This window comes from Microtus pennsylvanicus, chromosome 6, assembly GCF_037038515.1.
Source record: "Microtus pennsylvanicus isolate mMicPen1 chromosome 6, mMicPen1.hap1, whole genome shotgun sequence".
NCBI lineage: Eukaryota > Metazoa > Chordata > Mammalia > Rodentia > Cricetidae > Microtus > Microtus pennsylvanicus.
The window spans coordinates 105,909,731-105,928,461 of record NC_134584.1 but is presented as its reverse complement, the minus strand read 5'-3'; the positions used below and the strand labels follow the sequence as shown (position 1 = coordinate 105,928,461).

General features: G+C 48.4%; 1 protein-coding gene across 1 annotated transcript in view; it reads left to right on the top strand.

Annotated features, from left to right (window-relative positions):
* The window catches only part of Cdh3 (cadherin 3), a 47,918-nt gene extending 29,409 nt beyond the window's left edge, over positions 1 to 18,509 (top strand). Inside the window, exons 8-16 of the mRNA XM_075977114.1 lie at positions 40 to 168; positions 1,114 to 1,299; positions 3,691 to 3,932; positions 4,155 to 4,300; positions 5,042 to 5,266; positions 7,949 to 8,155; positions 12,798 to 12,928; positions 13,261 to 13,407; positions 17,661 to 18,509. Coding sequence (XP_075833229.1) covers positions 40 to 168; positions 1,114 to 1,299; positions 3,691 to 3,932; positions 4,155 to 4,300; positions 5,042 to 5,266; positions 7,949 to 8,155; positions 12,798 to 12,928; positions 13,261 to 13,407; positions 17,661 to 17,870 — 1,623 coding nt within the window. The 3' untranslated portion in view covers positions 17,871 to 18,509. The remainder of the gene's footprint in view (positions 1 to 39; positions 169 to 1,113; positions 1,300 to 3,690; positions 3,933 to 4,154; positions 4,301 to 5,041; positions 5,267 to 7,948; positions 8,156 to 12,797; positions 12,929 to 13,260; positions 13,408 to 17,660) is intronic.
* The last annotated feature ends 222 nt before the right edge of the window (positions 18,510 to 18,731 follow it).

Genomic DNA, 18,731 nt, shown 5'->3' with positions numbered 1-18,731 from the left:
CCAGCCCCACACCCTCCTTCTGTACTCTTTCTCCCCCAGAAAGTCCCCGAGTACACACTGACCATCCAGGCCACAGACATGGATGGAGAGGGCTCTACCACCACAGCGGTGGCCATAGTGGAGATCCTTGATGTCAACGACAATGCCCCTGAGTTTGAGCCACAGAAGGTAACTCCCATTCCTTTCTGCATTCCTCATCTTGTAAAGGACCGAGGTTGGCTGCTTCTCCGAAACCAACCAAGTCCCAGGTCTGTCACTTATTGGCTGTGTAACCTTAAGCAAACCACCAGGTCTAGGTCTCTCTGTGCCCAGTTTCTTAATCTGTGAAGTGGAGGTAGTGATAAATGCCTGCTAAACTGCTCTGAATTTTCGATGCCGTGATCTGGCTTGTCTCAGGAAATGAGGTGGTCAGCTTCTGCAGAGCAGTACCTGAAGTTGACCTCTCACCCCTGCAGGCACATGCATATGTGCATGCACATACATATGCATGCGTGAACACATACACGTGTGCGCACACAAATTGTCCTGAAGACTTAAGTAGGGCGTCACGTGCCTGTAATTACAATATTAGGGAGGTAAAGCAGGAGAATCAGTAGTTCAGGGTCACCTTCAATCCCGTAACACGTTTAATCCCAGCACTCTAAAGGCAGAGGCAGGCAGGTCTGTGGGTTCGAGGTCAGCCTGGTCTACAGAGCGAGTTTAAGGACAGCCAGAGCTACACAGAGAAACCCGGTCTCAGAAAACAAAAACCTAAAACTTAACAGAAAGCTAATTTCCTGGTCTTTGTTACCTGCCCTTAAACTGTGGCTAGGCCTCCAACACAGTGAGGCGCCTGTCCCTGTGGCCATCTCTCTGGGGCCTCTGTGCTCTGCCCTAAGGTGGGTGGCTGTGCACAGTAGGGGCTTAGGCACCCAGGCTGGGAGAGTCTGGAGCTTCAGGCCCTCATGGAGAAGGGAAGTGGGTCTGGGGTATGTGACCTTGTCCCCACATCTGTGCTGTCGCTTGGGATTGTCTCTCTGTATCTGTGTGTCCTGAAATCTCTATGGGCTGATGGTCCAGAAGTGTGAGAAGGCTGCTCTGACTGCACTGTGTCCCGACCCTCTCCCCGTACAGTATGAGGCCTCGGTGCCTGAGAACGCAGTGGGCCATGAGGTGCAGAGTCTAACCGTGACTGATCTGGATGACCCCGGCTCACCGGCATGGCGTGCCACCTACCGAATCGTGGGAGGTGATAATGGGGACCATTTCACGATCACCACTCACCCAGAGACCAACCAAGGCATCCTGACAACCAAGAAGGTAGGTCCGTTTGGGCTTCTAGGACAAAGGGACGTCCTGCCCGGCTGCTTCCCTTGGGTAATTCACTGGGGACTACACCAAGACAGTAGCTCCTGGTACTGTCCCCAGCTCTTGTGCTGAGAACCCCTTTAAGCTTTTGAAACAGGGTCTTACTATGGATTTTGTTTTGGGGGTTCTGGGGACTGGGAGAGTATGATAGTACTGGAGATGGTACTTTTATGGTCTGGTTTTCATCAGGATACAGAGTAAGGTGGGGTCAAAAAGCCTTTGGGATCACACTATGATCACATACTCGGAATGTGGAATCTGGAAGGTCGGGAGTTCAAGTTCATTCTCAGCTATGTAGCCAATCTGAGACCAGCCTGGGCTACAAACAACCTAAATAAATGAATAAACACTCAAACAAAATCTAACCTTTAAGAGACAAGCATGTGGACATGGTGTCATATGTTTGTAATCCCATCATCTAAGAGGATTGTACACTCAAGCCAGCTCGGGTACCTTATGAGTTCAAGGCCAGGTAGAGCAATATATACAGTGAGGCTAACTCAACCAGAAAAGATAATAACAGTGTTTGATGGCTTGAGAATATGGGCCCATTTAAAAGGTTCTGGCCAGGTAAGAGGCGTATGCCTTTAATCCCAGCACTTGGGAGGCAGAAGTAGACAGATCTCTGTGAGTTTGAAGCCAGCCTGGTTTATAATTTGAGTTCCAGGACAGGCTCCAAAGCTACACAGAGAAACCCTGTCTTGAAAAACCAAAGTAAATAAATAAATAAATAAATAAGAATGTGGACCTGAGGGCTGGAGAGATGGCTCAGAGGTTAAGAGCATTGCCTGCTCTTCCAAAGGTCCTGAGTTCAATTCCCAACAACCACATGGTGGCTCACAACCATCTGTAATGGGGTCTGATGCCCTCTTCTGGCCATCAGGCATACACACAGACAGAATATTGTATACCTAATAAATAAATAAATATTTGAAAAAAGAATGTGGACCCGATTTGGGCATGGTGACACATTTACTTACTAGCACTTGGAAGGTAGAGGCAGGAGGATTACTGCAAGTTTGTGGCCAGCCTGGTCTACATATCAAGCCATTCCAGCCTTGCCTTAAAACAAACAAAATAATGAGTAAACAGATGAATAAAGACTACTTCAGAGCCAGGTGGTGGTGGCGCTTGCCTTTAATCCCAGCACTCAGGAGGCAGAGGCCGGCCTGGTCTGCAGAGGGAGTTCCAGGACAGGCTCCAAAGCTACAGAGAAACCCTGTCTCAAACAAAACAAAAAAGACTATTTCAGATATGTTCTTTTGAGTGGTGTATACCGTTAATCCCATACCTTTGGTCTCTGAGTTCAAACACAGCCTGGTCTTCGATATTGCGTTCCAAGCCAGGGATTGAAAGCTAACTCAGTGGTTAAGAGTTCCAGGCCAAGCTGGGCAGTGGTGGCCCACATCTTTAATCCCAGTACTTGGGAGGCAGAGACAGGTAAATCTCAGAGTTTGAACCAGCCTGGTCTACAGAGTGAGTTACAGGACTACCAGGGCTATACAGAGAAACTCTGCTTCAAAAAACAAACAAAAAAAGTTCCAGACCAGCCAGGACTATATGGTAAAACTGTCTAAAAAAATAAGTAAGAGGAGGAAATATTATGCATCTTATAAATATATAAGGCTATAATACATATAGAAAGATAATCCTAACTATTTTGGTGTGTGCACTACATTGGAGCACAGCTACAGCAGAAAGCACGGTGAGGTGGTCAGATACTTGCATTTGTTTGCAGACATTCCAAGTGCAGTGGATCCTGTGTGTCGGCCTGGTGACGCATTACCACCACTGCTATTCAGAAACAGAGCATAAACAACTGAAAACATCCTGAACAAATTAAATTAGAAGCCCCTTTCAGAAGTTGCGTTCCTCGAGAACTCAGTCTACATTAAAACCATACCAAAGCTTGCTTTGTGTATTAAACATGTTCTTGGCTCTAATTATAAACAGGTTTCTCACTCCAGTATATGAGGGACCATGGGGACACCGGCAAGTCACAAGAAACACAGAGGTGGTTCTTTGTCTGTAACATTGGTAGGATGCAGCATCCTACCCAGGCCGGTCACCAGAGGCAACTCAGTCATGACTAACATGCCCACAGCTTCTCGGCCATCCTGGAGGACAGCACTGTCCCATTGGGAACGAACCTTTTAGGGCTCGCTAAGCCTTTGGGGTGGTCTAAGAGACCCCAGTAGATTTCCCCTTAGGAAACATGGGGGGGAACGGAATGGGGGGGGGCAGGATGGTTGTTGACCAGAGTCTTGGTCCCTGTACTGTGACCCTGCTGATGTCCACAGGCCACTTCACAAACTGCTGCCTCAGCTTCCTCTTCTCTCCTAGGGCTTGGATTTTGAGGCTCAGAACCAACACACCCTGTACATAGCAGTGACCAATGAGGCTGACTTTGTGCTGAATCTCCCGACGGCCACTGCCACCGTAGTGGTCCACGTGGAAGATGTCAATGAGGCCCCTGTGTTTGTCCCACCTTCCAAAGTCGTTGAGGTCCAGGAGGGTATCTCTGTTGGGGAACTGGTCTGCTTCTATACTGCCCAGGACCCAGACAAGGAGGACCAGAAGATCAGGTACCTGGGGACTGGGCACCAGGTCAGCCACATACATAGGTACGCTCGGGTGGCTTGTTCCTTCATCATCAAGTTTGTTCAATACCAGTGCCATCATCCTTGCACCAAACCCTTCCTGCCATGCTCAAGGCTGAAGGCTCTGCACTTGGTCTAGGAGGCTCTGAATGATTGCAGTAGGATTCTTCATGTGCTAGCTGTGACCCTTCTCAACTTTCTGTCCAGCTACCACATCTTGAGAGACCCAGCTGGCTGGCTCGCCATGGACCCAGACAGCGGTCAAGTCACGGCTGCAGGCATCTTAGATCGTGAGGATGAACAGTTTGTGAGGAACAACATCTATGAAGCCACGGTTTTGGCCACAGACAATGGTGAGAGCTTTCAGCCAGTCCTTTCATGGGCAGGCCTATGGTACCCAGAGCAAACACAGTCTATTCCCTCCTTAGCAGAAGATGCTGGTAGGGTGGAGATTGACAAACCAGGCTGGATTTAAAGTCCTGACTGCTATGATCCTAATTTTTCTGAATCCCAAGAGATAGGCAAGGTACCGAGGACTCACTTTTCTGCTTGTTTTTAGTTCACTGAACTCTGAATTGACCTCTCAGTTTCTACTGATGGTTGACTGACAGGGACCGCTGGGCATCCCACAAATGATTGTGGTGTTGCACCATTACCTGGGAGATTTTGAAATTATACAGTCTCTGCTTAACAGCTAGTGAATCAAGGCCTTGAGCCTGGTTTCTCTGAAGCTTCAGGTTTCCTGAAGCTGATCAGCAGACAATTGTACAAGCATGAGGTAGCATGTGGGTTTTACTCTGTGATCAATTATAATGGCTGTCTGAATGCAGTAGCTGCGGCTGCACTGTGATTTGTTAGTAATGTCTGCTGTGGACACAAATTAGAACGATGCTGTGATTGCCATGACTTCCCATTGCCAATTTAGTTTATAATGAAGTTAACGTGTAGAGGGGCTTAAGAGGGGAGAGCTGGGTGGTAACCAGTAGCCACTTGTAGGCGGGTTAAGTAGGTCTTAGGGGAACTTAACATTGGTTCATTCACCAATCAAGAGTAAGAGCAGAAGCTGAAGACATCATGTGTGTGATTGTGAACAGGGAGCCCTCCCACCACTGGCACTGGGACCCTCCTGATAACACTCACCGACATCAATGACCATGGCCCACTCCCAGAACCACGCCAGATCACCATCTGTAACCAAAGTCCTGTGCCTCAAGTGCTGAACATCACAGACAAGGACTTGTCTCCCAACTCCTCCCCTTTCCAGGCCCAGCTAACACATGATTCGGACATCTACTGGGCAGCAGAAGTCAGCGAGAAAGGTAACTAACTCAGTTGTGGTAGCAAGAGGCTGCCAGTTCCGCTGGGTGGGTGTCGGTCCCATAGTAGTTACCACACCTGCGTTCCTGTTATCACACCTGTGGGTCACAGAGTCTCAAAAATGGGCATCAAGTGCTCTTCCTTAGCCTTATATCAGGAGCCCTAAAAGATGTCTTCAGAACCAAAACACATAGAACTAGGTATGATTACACTTAATCCCAGTACTCAGGAAGCAAAAGCAAGCAGATTTCTGTGGGTTCAAGGCCAGCCTGATCTACTTGGTGAGTTCTAAGGCTGTATGAGACCCTGTCTCAAAAGAACAAGCAAACAGCAGCATCCACAATAAAAGCACAAACAAAAGTAGATAACCAGAGCTGGAGAGATTTCTCAGTGATTAAGAGCATCTGTTTCAGGGGCTGGAGAGATGGCTCAGTGGTTCAGAACACTAGCTGCCCTTCCAGAGGACACTGGTTCAATTCTCAGCACCTACATGGTGGCTCACAACCACCTGCGACTCCAGTTCCAGGGGCTCAGTCAGACGTTCTTTTCTGGTTTCCACAGCACTAGGTATGCATGTGGTGCACAGACAGATATGCAGGAAAAACACCTGTACACATTAAATAAAACTTAAAAAGGCCGGGCGATGGTGTCGCACGCCTTTAATCCCAGCACTCGGGAGGCAGAGGCAGGCGGATCTCTGTGAGTTCGAGACCAGCCTGGTCTACAGAGCTAGTTCCAGGACAGGCTCCAAAGCCACAGAGAAACCCTGTCTCGAAAAACAAAAAAACAAAAAAACAAAAAACTTAAAAGAAAAGAGCATGTGTTGCTCATTAGAGGACCCAGGATCGATTCCCAGCACCCACATGGTAGTCCACAATCATCTGTAACTTCAGTGTCAAGGGATCAGGCATCCTCCTCTGACCTCCTTGGGCACCAAGCACACACTTTGTGCACATAAATGCAGGCAAAACACTCATACACATACAATAAAATAAATAAATATTTGTTTAAAGACGGGTAACCAGGCAGGGCAGTAGTGACATATGTCCTTAATCTCGGCACTCAGGAAGACTCTGTGAGTCTGAGGCTCGCCTAAGTCTACAGAGTGAGTTCTAGAACTGTCTCAAAAAAGATAGGTAACCAGTTAATGTGAACATTAACCAATTAAGTTAGCTACTTCTTAGAATAATGTTTGAGACAGGGTTTCTCTGTGTAACCCTGGCTGTCCTGAAACTCAGTTAGTAAACCAGTCTGGCATCACCTCAATCTCAAAGAGATTCTCCTGCCTCTACCTCCTGAGTTCTGGGATTAAAGGCATATGACATCATTCCCTGGCTTATATAATGTATTCTTTTGAGACAAAGAATACTCTAGCAGCTGATTACAGCAAGAATATCAATCCAATATCACATGACTTCCAGAGCCTCCCATTTTGCTAATACTATAACTGCGTTCTTGTTTGTTTTTGATAAAATGACAGCTAAGCATGGTAGTTCACACCTGTAATCCCAGCACTGCCATGAGTTTGACACCAACCCAGACTACAAAGCAAGACTGTCGTGTAAAATAATTAATCAATTAAATCAATTTAAAAATAGGGAATTAATTGGGACTGGAGATGTGGCTCGGCAGTTAAGAGCACTGGCTGCTCTTCCAGTGGACCAGGTTCAATTCTCAGCACCCACATGGCAGCTCACAACTGTCTGTAACCACAGTTCCAGGGGATCCAGCACCACCCTCTTCTAGCCCCAAGAGCACCAGGCGCTTACGTGGTACACAGATGTACAGACATGTTTGGAGGCAAAACACCCATACACATTAAAAAAGAGAGAAAGAGATGAATTAATTTGGGGGCTAGGGCTGGAGAGATGGCTGTCTTCCAGAGACCCTGAGTTCAATTCCCAGCAACCCACATGGTGGCTCACAACCATCTTTAATGAGATCTGGTGTCCTCTTCTGGTTTGCAGGCATACATGCAGACAGAACACTATATAAATAAATAAATGAATGAATGAATAAATAAATAGATTTTGTGGGCTAATAAGATTTCTCAAAGGGTTGCACAAACTTGGACCAGACATTGACTCCCAGAACCCAGAGGTGGACGGAGGAGACTGACTCCCAGAAGGCTCACTTCTGATCTTCTGATCTTCACATATGCCTTATAACACACACTTGCCTGTGTGCATACACACACACACACCAGCAACAAAAATAAGACAACAGCTGGGCAGCGGAGGCACACACCTTTAATCCCAGCACTCGAGAGGTAGACGTGATCTCTGAGAGTTCGAGGTCAGCCTGGTCTACAGAGTGAGTTTCAGGACAGGCTCCAAAGCTACAGAGAAACCCTGTCTCAAAAAAAAAAAAAAAAGTAGTGATAAGACAATAAAAAAATACTAAAAAATGAAGTAACTTTTGTAACCCAATACTCCTTCTCACAGTGTTAAATTTTACTTTAGCCAGGGTTTTGGGAAGATTTTGTTTGTTTTGTTTTGCTTTTGTGTTCTGGGTCTTGAGCCCAGAGCCTCACGGATGCTAAGCAGGTACTCCATCACGGCGCTACACTCAGACAAAGACTGCCTCTTGTTCGTCGGGTGCTGAGGCTCTTATCACCCTTTATGTTGTATTCATTGCTCACCATGCATGACATCCCTAGACTAAGAAATTATCTGTCTCTCCAGGAGACACCGTGGCCTTGTCGCTGAAGAAGTTCCTGAAGCAAGACACATATGATTTGCACCTTTCTCTGTCTGATCAAGGCAACAGGGAGCAGCTAACCATGATCAGGGCCAAAGTGTGTGACTGCTATGGCCACGTGGTGACCTGCCCCGAGCCCTGGAAGGGTGGTTTCGTCCTCCCCATCCTTGGCGCTGTCCTGGCTCTGCTGAGTGAGTACCATAAGCCTCCGTGTGCAACTAGGTACTTAAGAGACCTGATTTTTCTCAGAATTTCTGAAACTAAGAGTACATCCAATATTTCTCGTTCATTTGGTTCTTTTGTTTTATGCTTACAAGTGTTTTTGCCTAATGTATGTGTATCGCATGTGTGCCTCTACATGCCATAATGGGGTTACATAGCCTAGAACTGTAGCTATAGACAGCTCTGAGCTGCCATGTGGGTGCTGGGAATCAAACCCAGTCCCCTTCAAGAGTAGCCAGTGCTCTTAAACCGTTGAACTGTCTGTCTCCTCCCCAACTCATTCGTTTCTTAAACTCTCAATTCTACAAATACCATTTAATTGCTAGATGTTTCTGGAGCTTGAAGAATATGCCAGGCTAATGTTTTCCTGTCAAGTCACTTTGAGGCCTAAGCAGTGGTTCTGGGTAGTCTAGGAATCTGTTAGAAAGGCAGACTCTCGGTTTCAGGCAACCTTTCCTTACTCCATCTGGCTGTCTCTTGCAATATACTCAATAAACCTGCTTTTAAAAGAACAGGCAGATTCCCTTGTCTGCCCTCCTGCAGACCTGATGATCCAGAAACTTAGAGGTGAGACCTAAGTTACCTGTGTTTTAACAAGCCATGAAGTGCTTTTAAACATGCCACAGTGTAAGCATCATGGGCCAGAAAGCAGAAGTATTTCGTTAAAAACGAGTCTTTCATGACAGCTGCAGGGAAACGGACACAACTGGAAGGCGTTATGCTAAGTGAAGTAAACGAGACTCAAGAAGACGCTGCCACATGCTTCTGCTCGCACGTGGTACCCAGACTTAGGGTTACATATGTAAATGTTTATGTGTGTGCATGTGCATATATGTGTGTGATCATAGGTATGTATTCACAGGTCATGAAACTAGAGTGGGGATTCCAAGGTGAGGAAGTAGAAAGAAGTAATAGAGTAAGTGCATGGGCATGCCAGAGGGGAGCAGGCGGGGCAGCGTGTGGGGAGAGAGCAGGGGGGCAGCGTGTGGGGAGAGAGCAGGGGGGCAGCGTGTGGGGAGAGAGCAGAGGAGGGGCAGCGTGTGGGGAGAGAGCAGGGGGGCAGCATGTGGGGAGAGAGCAGGGGGGCAGCGTGTGGGGAGAGAGCAGAGGGGCAGTGTGTGGGGAGAGAGTAGGGGGGCAGCGTGTGGGGAGAGAGCAGGCGGGGCAGCGTGTGGGGAGAGAGCAGAGGAGGGGCAGCGTGTGGGGAGAGAGCAGGGGGGCAGCGTGTGGGGAGAGAGCAGGGGGGCAGCGTGTGGGGAGAGAGAGCAGGGGGCAGCGTGTGGGGAGAAGAGAGCAGGGGGGCAGCGTGTGGGGAGAGAGCAGAGGAGGGGCAGCGTGTGGGGAGAGAGCAGAGGAGGGGCAGCTTGTGGGGAGAGAGCAGGGGGGCAGGGTGTGGGGAGAGAGCAGAGGGGCGGTGTGTGGGGAGAGCAGGGGGGCGGCGTGTGGGGAGAGAGCAGGGGGGCAGCGTGTGGGGAGAGAGCAGAGGAGGGGCAGCGTGTGGGGAGAGAGCAGAGGAGGGGCAGCGTGTGGGGAGAAGAGAGCAGGGGGGCAGCGTGTGGGGAGAAGAGAGCAGGGGGGCAGCGTGTGGGGAGAAGAGAGCAGGGGGGCAGCCTATGGGGAGAAGAGAGCAGGGGGGTAGCGTGTGGGGAGAAGAGAGCAGGGGGGCAGCGTGTGGGGAGAGAGCAGGGGGGCAGCGTGTGGGGAGAGAGCAGGGGGGCAGCGTGTGGGGAGGAGAGAGCAGGGGGGTCGCGTGTGGGGAGAAGAGAGCAGGGGGGTAGCGTGTGGGGAGAAGAGAGCAGGGGGGCAGCGTGTGGGGAGAGAGCAGGGGGGCAGCGTGTGGGGAGAGAGCAGCACAGGTGGGCAGTGGGGAGCAGGAGAGAGCAGCACAGGTGGGCAGTGAGGACAGGAACAAATGAGAACAAAGTACAGTAACACGTGTATGAAGATGACGTGATAAACCCTTACTTTGTGTGCTCATGTCAATAATAAATAGCTGGGTGTGGTAACCCACGCCTTTAATCCCAGCACTTTGGAGGCAGAGGCAGGCGGATCTCTGAGTTCAAAGCCAGCCTGGTCTAAATATCGAGCTCTAGACTAGACAGAACTGTTACACAGGGAAAACTTGTCTCAAAAAAAAATAGTAATAATAAATAAATATTTCTAGACTGGGCAGTGATAGCATACCCTAGCTCTCTGGGGGCAGGTGGATCTCTGAGTTTGAGGACAGGCCTCAGTTCCTAGATTTCCCACAACCATCCAGTTATTCCCCTGATGTTCAGATATGTCATATGAGCCAGGTAAGGTGTTTTCTCACTGGGCTACAGAAACAAAAACCAGATGGAAGCAACGTAAGGGAGAAAGGTTTGTTTTCAGTTCAGAACCTGAAGCATCTAGTCACACCCACAGTCAAGAACGGGGAGAAGCAACCAGGTATGGTGGCACATTCATTTAATCCAGCACTCCAGAAGCAGAGACAGGTAGACTTCTGGGAGTTTGAGGCCAGCCTAGTCTATCTACCTAACAAATTCTTGACCAGCCAGAGCTTCATAGTGAGACTGTCTCAAAAAGGGGGTGAAAGGGGCTGGAAAGATGGCTCAGCAATTAAGAGCTGTTCTCCCAGAGGGCCCACATGGTGGCTCCTAACCATCTGAACGCCAGTTCCAAGGGAACCAGCGCCCTCTTCTGGTCTCTGTGAGCACCAGACGTACATGATACAAATGTGTACATAATACAGACATGCAAGCACCTACACGCATAAAATAAAGGAACAGAGACTGGATGCATGCAAACTTAATTCATTCTCTTCACTCATGTACAGCTCAGGATCCCCTGCCTAAGAAATGGTGCCACCCACAGGGGCAGCTCTCTCTACGTCTATGTCATCCCCCACGGCCCTGCCCACAGGCAAACTTGATCTAGACAGTCCTTCATGAGTTTCTCTTCCTAGAGCATTCTAGATTGTGTTGCATTGAATATGCAGACTAACCATCATGCCAGTGCTGGTCACATCTTAGAAAGGGGTAAGGACAAGCAAGACTTCATAAGACAGTCCACCCCCACATCGTTCAGGTACTCAGACTAAGTTGAAATTAGCCAGGACTCTCTGCTTTAAGAGAACTGGACCTTGACAAAGTGTCAACTCTGGCGGACATCACAAGAATTTATGAGTATTGATATTTGATTGTAGACGGCCACCTAGAAGTGCAGAAGACAGCTCTTTGCCTTAGCTGAACAAAGTTTACTTTATTGAGTACCAGTCTGTGTAATGGATTTTAAAAAGACAATGCTTGCCTAACAGGCATGCACCCTTTGACTGTATCCCCAGAACCACATAGAAAACTGGGCATGGGTGGGGCTGGAGAGGTGACTCAGTGGTTAAGAGCACCGCTACTCTTCCCCAGGACCTGGGTTCAAATCCCAGCAACCACACGGCAGCTCACAACCATCTGTAACCCCAGTTACAGGAGATCTGACACCTTCATACAGACATACATGTAGGCAAAACACCAAGGCCCATAAAATAACTTAGCGACAACGACCGGGGGCTCCCCCTCAATACCACCAGAGTGGAAAGTCTGGTTTGGTAAATGCTGTAGGACTACGGTTGGAGGATTGGAGTCATGCTGCTTCCAGGAGGTGGTGACATTAAGTGAAGACCTATAGGAGAGAGGTGGCAAGGCTTTAAACCTAAGCGGAACTGGATATGGCAGTGCGTTCCTGTGATCCCAGCGTTTGAGAGGTCTTGGAGGCAGAGTGTCAAGGTTCTCTAGAGGAATAGAACTTACAGAATGAATATATATAAAGTATTTATTAGAGTGGTTTACAGGCTGTGGTCCAACACTGGCTGTCTACTGATGGAAGGTTCAAGAGTCCAGTAGAAAAATAAATAAAATATGATAAATAAAAAAAAAAGTAAAGAGTCTAGTGTTGTTCAGCCCGCAAGGCTGGATGCCTCAGCTGATCTTCAGTATGCTAGAATCCTGAAGAAGTGGGCTCTAAGGCCAGTCACGGTATGGACTTTCCAGCAAGAATGAGAGCAAGCAGACAGTGAGCACAGCTTCCTTCTCCCACGTCCTTACATAGGCTTCCAGCCAAAGGTGTGGCCCAGGTTAAAGGTGGATCTTCCCAGCTCAAAAGGTCTGGATTAAAAGTGGTCTTCCCACTTCAAATGCTTTAATTAAGACAAAATCCCTCACAGGCGTGCGCAGCTGCTTGGGTTTTATTAATTCCAGATGTAGTCAAATTGACACCCAAGACTAACCATCACAGATGAGAAGTTCAAGACTAGTCTCAGCGGGCTGGAGAGATGGCTCAGAGGCTAAGAGCACTGACTGCTCTTCCAGAGGTCCTGAGTTCAATTCCCAGCAACCACATGGTGGCTCACAACCATCTATAATGAGATCTGGTGCCCTCTTCTGGCATACAAACATACATGGAAGGAATGTTGTATACATAATAAATAAATCTAAAAAAGAAAAAAAAGACCAATCCCGGCTACATGAGCTCCTCTCTGAAAAACCCATAAATAAATGAATGCACTATGCTCTGAGGGCCTGCGGTCCTGGCTGGCCTCGTGGCTGGGGGAGTTCTCATATTTCCCCACTCTTCCAGCCCTCCTCCTGGCGCTCCTCTTGTTGGTGAGAAGGAAGAGAAAGGTCAAAGAGCCCCTCCTGCTCCCAGAGGACGACACCCGTGACAATGTCTTCTATTACGGTGAAGAAGGTGGTGGTGAAGAGGACCAGGTGGGTCACTGGAGTGGTGGAGGCAGATGTGGGCGTTCCCAAGGCCCATGATGGAACCTCTGTCAGCTCTGTTCACCAGCCCTGGCGGAGACATCAGTCTTCATGCAGCATTGGCCACCAACCCCTCTCCTGGGAGGGGGTCTAGTACTAGATTCTCTTTGCCCCAGCTGAGTGGCTCCCAAGTCTGCCCTTAATTTGGAAGAAGGGGGAGGGCAGTAGAAATGAGGGGTTCTGGGATCTCTGGCCTCTTCCCAAGCATCAGAGGGCTGAGATGTAGCTGGTGGGAAATGGGGCACATTCTCAACCCGATGCCCCCATTTGTTCTCATGAAGGACTATGACATCACCCAGCTCCACCGGGGGCTGGAGGCCAGGCCTGAGGTGGTTCTCCGCAATGATGTGGCCCCAACCTTCATCCCCACACCCATGTACCGTCCCCGGCCAGCCAACCCAGATGAGATCGGCAACTTCATCATCGAGGTGAGGCCTGGCAGACTAACCCACGCTACCCCTGAGTCACGTGCAAATAGCGTGGGAGAACAAACAAGGACTTTCTGTGTTGATTCTGAGTTCAAATCCTGGCTCTACCCACCAGCTGTGTGAGCTCTGGATACTCGAGTATCTGTGGCTTCTCTTTCCTCCTCCATAAACTCCAAATTTATAGGAATAGTTTCACCATTTATTCAAACACTTTATTAGGAAAGTATTCTGGAGCCAGACTACTCAGGTTTGAGTTGGAGTTTTGGAGTATAAGGCTCTCTCTCTCTCTCTCTCTCTCTCTCTCTCTCTCTCTCTCTCTCTCGGTGTGTGTGTGTGTGTGTGTGTTGGTTTTTGTTGCTTGTTTTTAAACTATTTTGTTTTATTATTTTGTGTGCATGGGTGTTCTGCCTACATTCACGGCTGTAAACCACATTGTACAGTGTCCCCAGAGGCCAGAAGAGGGTGTTGTGTCCTCTGGCCCTGGAGTTGCAGAGGCTTGTGAGCTGAGCCCCCATGTGGGTGCTGGGGATTGAAACCCTTTCCTCCGGAACAGCAGCCAGTGTTCTTGGCTGCTCAGCCATTGCTTCATCTTCTATTTGTTTTTTTGAGTGTTTCCTGTTTAGTCCTGGAGTTCTTGCTGTAGACCAGGCTGGCTGCCAACTCACAGAGAGTCTCCTGCCTCTGCTTTCCAAGTGCTGCAATTAAAGGCAGTGTGATACTATTCCTGGCCTATTGGTTTTCTAGTTTTATTTTGCATTTTTACATTTTATTTATATATTTATGTGTTTATGCACTGTCTGCCATGGTACATACATGAGGATCAGAGGACAACTTTTTAAGTTTTTATTTTATTTTAAGATTGTGTATGAGCTGGGCGGTGGTGGCGCACGCCTTTAATCCCAGCACTCGGGAGGCAGAGACAGGCGGATCTCTGTGAGTTTGAGACCAGCCTGGTCTACAAGAGCTAGTTCCAGGACAGGAACCAAAAGCTACAGAGAAACCCTGTCTCGAAAAACAAAAAAAAAAAATTGTGTATGGAGCTGGAGAGGCTTTAACAGTGAAGACCACTGGCTGCTCTTCTAGAGGACTGGGGTGTGAGTCCCAGCACTCACACGGGGGCTGACAACTCTGTAACGCCAGTTCTGAGGGGAATCTAATGCCCTCTTATGACCTTTGCAGGCTCTGTGTGCTCATGGTATACAGACGTACATGCAGGCAACACCTAAAATAAATAAATGTTTTAAAAACAAATAATTTCTAAAAGCTGGGTATAAGGCAGAGGCAGGCGGATCTCTGTGAGTTCGAGACCAGCCTGGTCTACAAGAGCTAGTTCCAGGACAGGCTCCAAAACCACAGAGAAACCCTGTCTCGAAAAACCAAAAAAAAAAAAAAAATAAAAAAAAAAAATAAAAGCTGGGTATAGTGTAAACCTTTAATCCCAGGACTTAGGAGGCAGAGGCAGGTAGATGTCTGAGTTCAAGACCAGCGTGGTCTACAGAGTGAGTTCCGGGACAGTCAGAGGTACATAATGAGAATCTATCTTTTTTAAAAAGTAATAATAATAAACAATAATTTTAAAAGAATAATTATGTGTGTCTGTGTAGGGAGGGAAATGTACATGAGGCGCTGGAGTGACAGCCAGTGACAGTTGTAACCCACTGATTACGGGTGCTGGCATCTGAGCTTGGCTTCTCTGGAAGAGCAATAGCAATATGTGCTCTTAACGTCTGAGCCATCACTCCAGCCTGCTTAAAAAGTTTTTTTTAGAGGAGCTGTAGAGTGGCTCAGAGGTTGAGCTCTGGCTGCTCTTCCAGAGAAACTGAGTTCAATTCAACCACATGGTGGCTCACAACCATCGGTAATGAGGTCTGGTGCCCTCTTCTGGCCTGCAGGCATACATGCAGGCAGAACACATTTTATTTTTTAGGGGTGCGTGTGTGTGTGTGTGTGTGTGTGTGTGTGTGTGTGTGTGTGCCTGCCTAAGTGTATGCATATGCACCGCATATGTGTGTTTATGGAATCAGAAAAGGGTATCAGCACCCTGAAACTGGAGTTACATTGTGAGTGCTGGGCACTGAACTTGAGTCCTCACAAAGAGCAGAAAGTGAACCAGACATGGTGGCGCACGCCTTTAATCTCAACACTTGGGAGGCAGAGGCAGAGGCAGGTGGATCTGAGTTCGAGGCCAGCCTAGTCTACACTACAGAGTGAGTTCCAGGATAGCCAGAGCTACACAGAGAAACCTTGTGTTTAAAAAAGCAAGCATAGCCGGGTGGTGGTGGTGGTACACGCCTTTAATCCCAGCACTCGGGAGGCAGAGGCAGGCAGATCTCTGTGAGTTTGAGGCCAGCCTGGTCTACAAGAGCTAATTCCAGGACAGGCTCCAAAGCAACAGAGAAACCCTGTCTCGATTTACAAAAAACAAAAAAAGCAAACTAAGGCAGCAGGTGATCTTGGCCATCCCTGTCGCCCCCCCAGAGAACTTGTGGAAATTGGTTCTTGCCATCCACCACATGGGTGTGGGGATCCAGCTTGGGGCAGCAAATGCCTTCACCTGCAGAGCTGTCTCGCTGGTTCCTTTATTTTATTCCTTTTTCTGTTTTATTTTGGTTTGATTTTTGTGTCTCTTTCTTTTTTTTTTCTCTTGCCCCCGCCCCCCGGCCAGGGTTTCTGTGTGTAGCCCTGGCTGTCCTGGGATTTTGTTTGTCTTTTAAGACAAGGTCACCCTCTATGGCCTTGTCTGACCTAGAACTATGTAGACCAGAGGGGCCTCCAACTCAACAAGTCGGCTACCTGTTCCTGCCTCCTGTGTTCTGAGATTAACAGTGTGCACCAACTGTCAATAGAGATCCAACTGTCTCTGCCTCCCAACAGGTTTGAATTCTAGAGATTAAACTATGAAGCCAGATGTGGCCCATACATATAATCCCATCACTTGGAAGGCTGAGGCAGGAGGACTGCTATGAGTTCCCAGCTAGGTTGTGCTTAAAAGTGAAACCCTGCCTCAAAATAGATAAATAAGATTCTTGTTTGTTTTCTTTGTCTTGTTTTGTTTCCAGACAGAGTTTCTCTGTGTATCCCTGGCTGTCCTGGAGCTCGCTCTGGAGACCAGGCTGGCCTCGAACTCAGAGATCCCCTTGCCTCTGCCTCCCAAGTGCTGGGATTAAAGGCATGTGCCACTACCACCTGGCAATAAATAAGATTCTAATGGAGAGAAAATTGTGGAAGCTATTGTGGATTACTTCAAGGACTGGATAGATTGATACTGACAGAGGCCCCCAAACTTGCCTGGCACTGGAATCCCTCAGGGAACTTTCAAGACTGCTAGAGCCTCTGACACCCCCCACACTCCCAGGACTGGGCCTCCACTGATCTAGATGTGACCCAAATCTAGCTTTAACCCTCCAAATAAGCTATTTGTAGAGCCATAAGTTAGGAAGGTGGGAGGTCTGTGTGAGCCTACTATAGACTCCCTAAAGTTGTCTTCCAATCTGCACACACACACACACACACACACACACACACACACACACACACGGTCTTCAGCCCCAACTTCTACTCTGTTCTGTCTTCTGCAGAGATGGAAACAAACCTGCTTGCCCCTCTTGCCTGTTGGAAGTAGTCCAGCAGCAAGCCTCTTTTTGGGTTTTAGAAACAGCGTTTCTTTATGTAACAGCCCTAGCTGTCCTGGAACTTGCTCTGTAGACCAGGCTGGCCTCCAGCTCATAGAGATCCAACTGCCTCCGCCTCCAAGTGTTGGGATTAAAGGTGTGCGCCACCACTGCCTGGCAGCAAACCTCTCTTGATCTTTGTTTAGAATACTGCATCAGACACTCGGGTGCTCACACCTGGAAGCATTGCTCGGGCAGAGCTGTTTCAGAGAAGATGCTTTGAGCGTCTCGTTAGAGGAGGACAGTTTCTAGACGGTTTCTAGATGGTTTGCGAATTCTGTCTTAATCCCCACATTTGTAAATATAAAGACGATGCCCAACTACATGTCAGCTAGTAGCCTACCAAGACTTGTGTGTGTACTCAATTCCTCCAAAGCCATGGGCATCACCATGTTATAGATAGGAAACAGGCCTAGAGCAGCTGAGAGGTTTGCCCAGTCTCAAAACTGCTGTGTATAGTCTTCTGGCTTGATCTGTCTGACTTCAGAGTCATGGTGTTTGTCCACTGGCTTGGGTTGCCCTGAGCCGCTATGCAAGGGTTGCCATCCTGCCATTCCTAACTGCTGATCTCTGTTTCCCTAGAACCTGAAGGCTGCTAACACAGACCCTACTGCCCCACCCTACGACTCCCTGCTAGTGTTTGACTACGAGGGCAGTGGCTCAGATGCCGGCTCCCTAAGCTCGCTCACCTCCTCGGCCTCCGACCAGGACCAGGACTACAACTACCTTACTGAATGGGGAAGTCGATTCAAGAAACTGGCAGACATGTACGGGGGTGGTGAGGATGACTAGGCTGCCCTGCCGAGCTGTCCAGCAAGAACTGAAGATCCCGTCACAAGGGGAACCTAGCTTCCACTTTGCAAGGACTCTGGAGCTTGCCAGGAAGTAACCTGAGAGGCACACTGCATCTGACATGAAGGCCAGACTGTAGCCTCTAAGATGAAAGGGTGTGGCACAGACTTCAGCACTGATCCCCTCTCAGCCAGGGCAGGGCTGCTTCCGGGGCTGAACTTGCCGAGGTCTCCCACCTGCCACTCCGTGCTCTGCCCGCCCTCTCAGGGCCTCCTCGCTCTGACGTTCTTCATGACTTCCCCACGGTTCCCTCTCTTTAGAAAGAGGCCTCTTTCTGCAGCCCCCCCCCCTTTTTTTCTTCTGCGGTTTTTAAAAAGTTAGAGGCTGGAAGGGCAGGGTCAGTGCCCCCTCAGGCCCTCTGGAAGAGAAGCCTGCAGGGCTCGCTGGTCCTGGTTTGTCTGATCTCTGGGCCTTGAGGCCTCACGCTGGGCTGGATTACTGCTTTATTATTATTTTTTTGACTGAGTATGTCTAAGTTGTCTTGCATTTTTTATTTTCTTTGTTGTGTCCTGTGGATGGACAGTGATGACAATCATGTATATGTTCTAGAATTTTTTTATTAAACAAAATTTTCTCAGAGGTGCTAAGGGAATGAATTTAAAACAAAACCCTTATCTAATTCTAATTCTCTCCTTTAACTGGGCGTTTATGAGAAAGATTCAGTTTGGTGGTTTTAGACTTTTTAGAAGCTCTTGCAAACCCACTCATTTCTCAATTTCCTCCTTGTGGTATAGATTTCTCAAGATTCACTTATGTGTCCTGTGGGTCCCACTGATCTCAGGGCAGGAAGGTGGACATAAT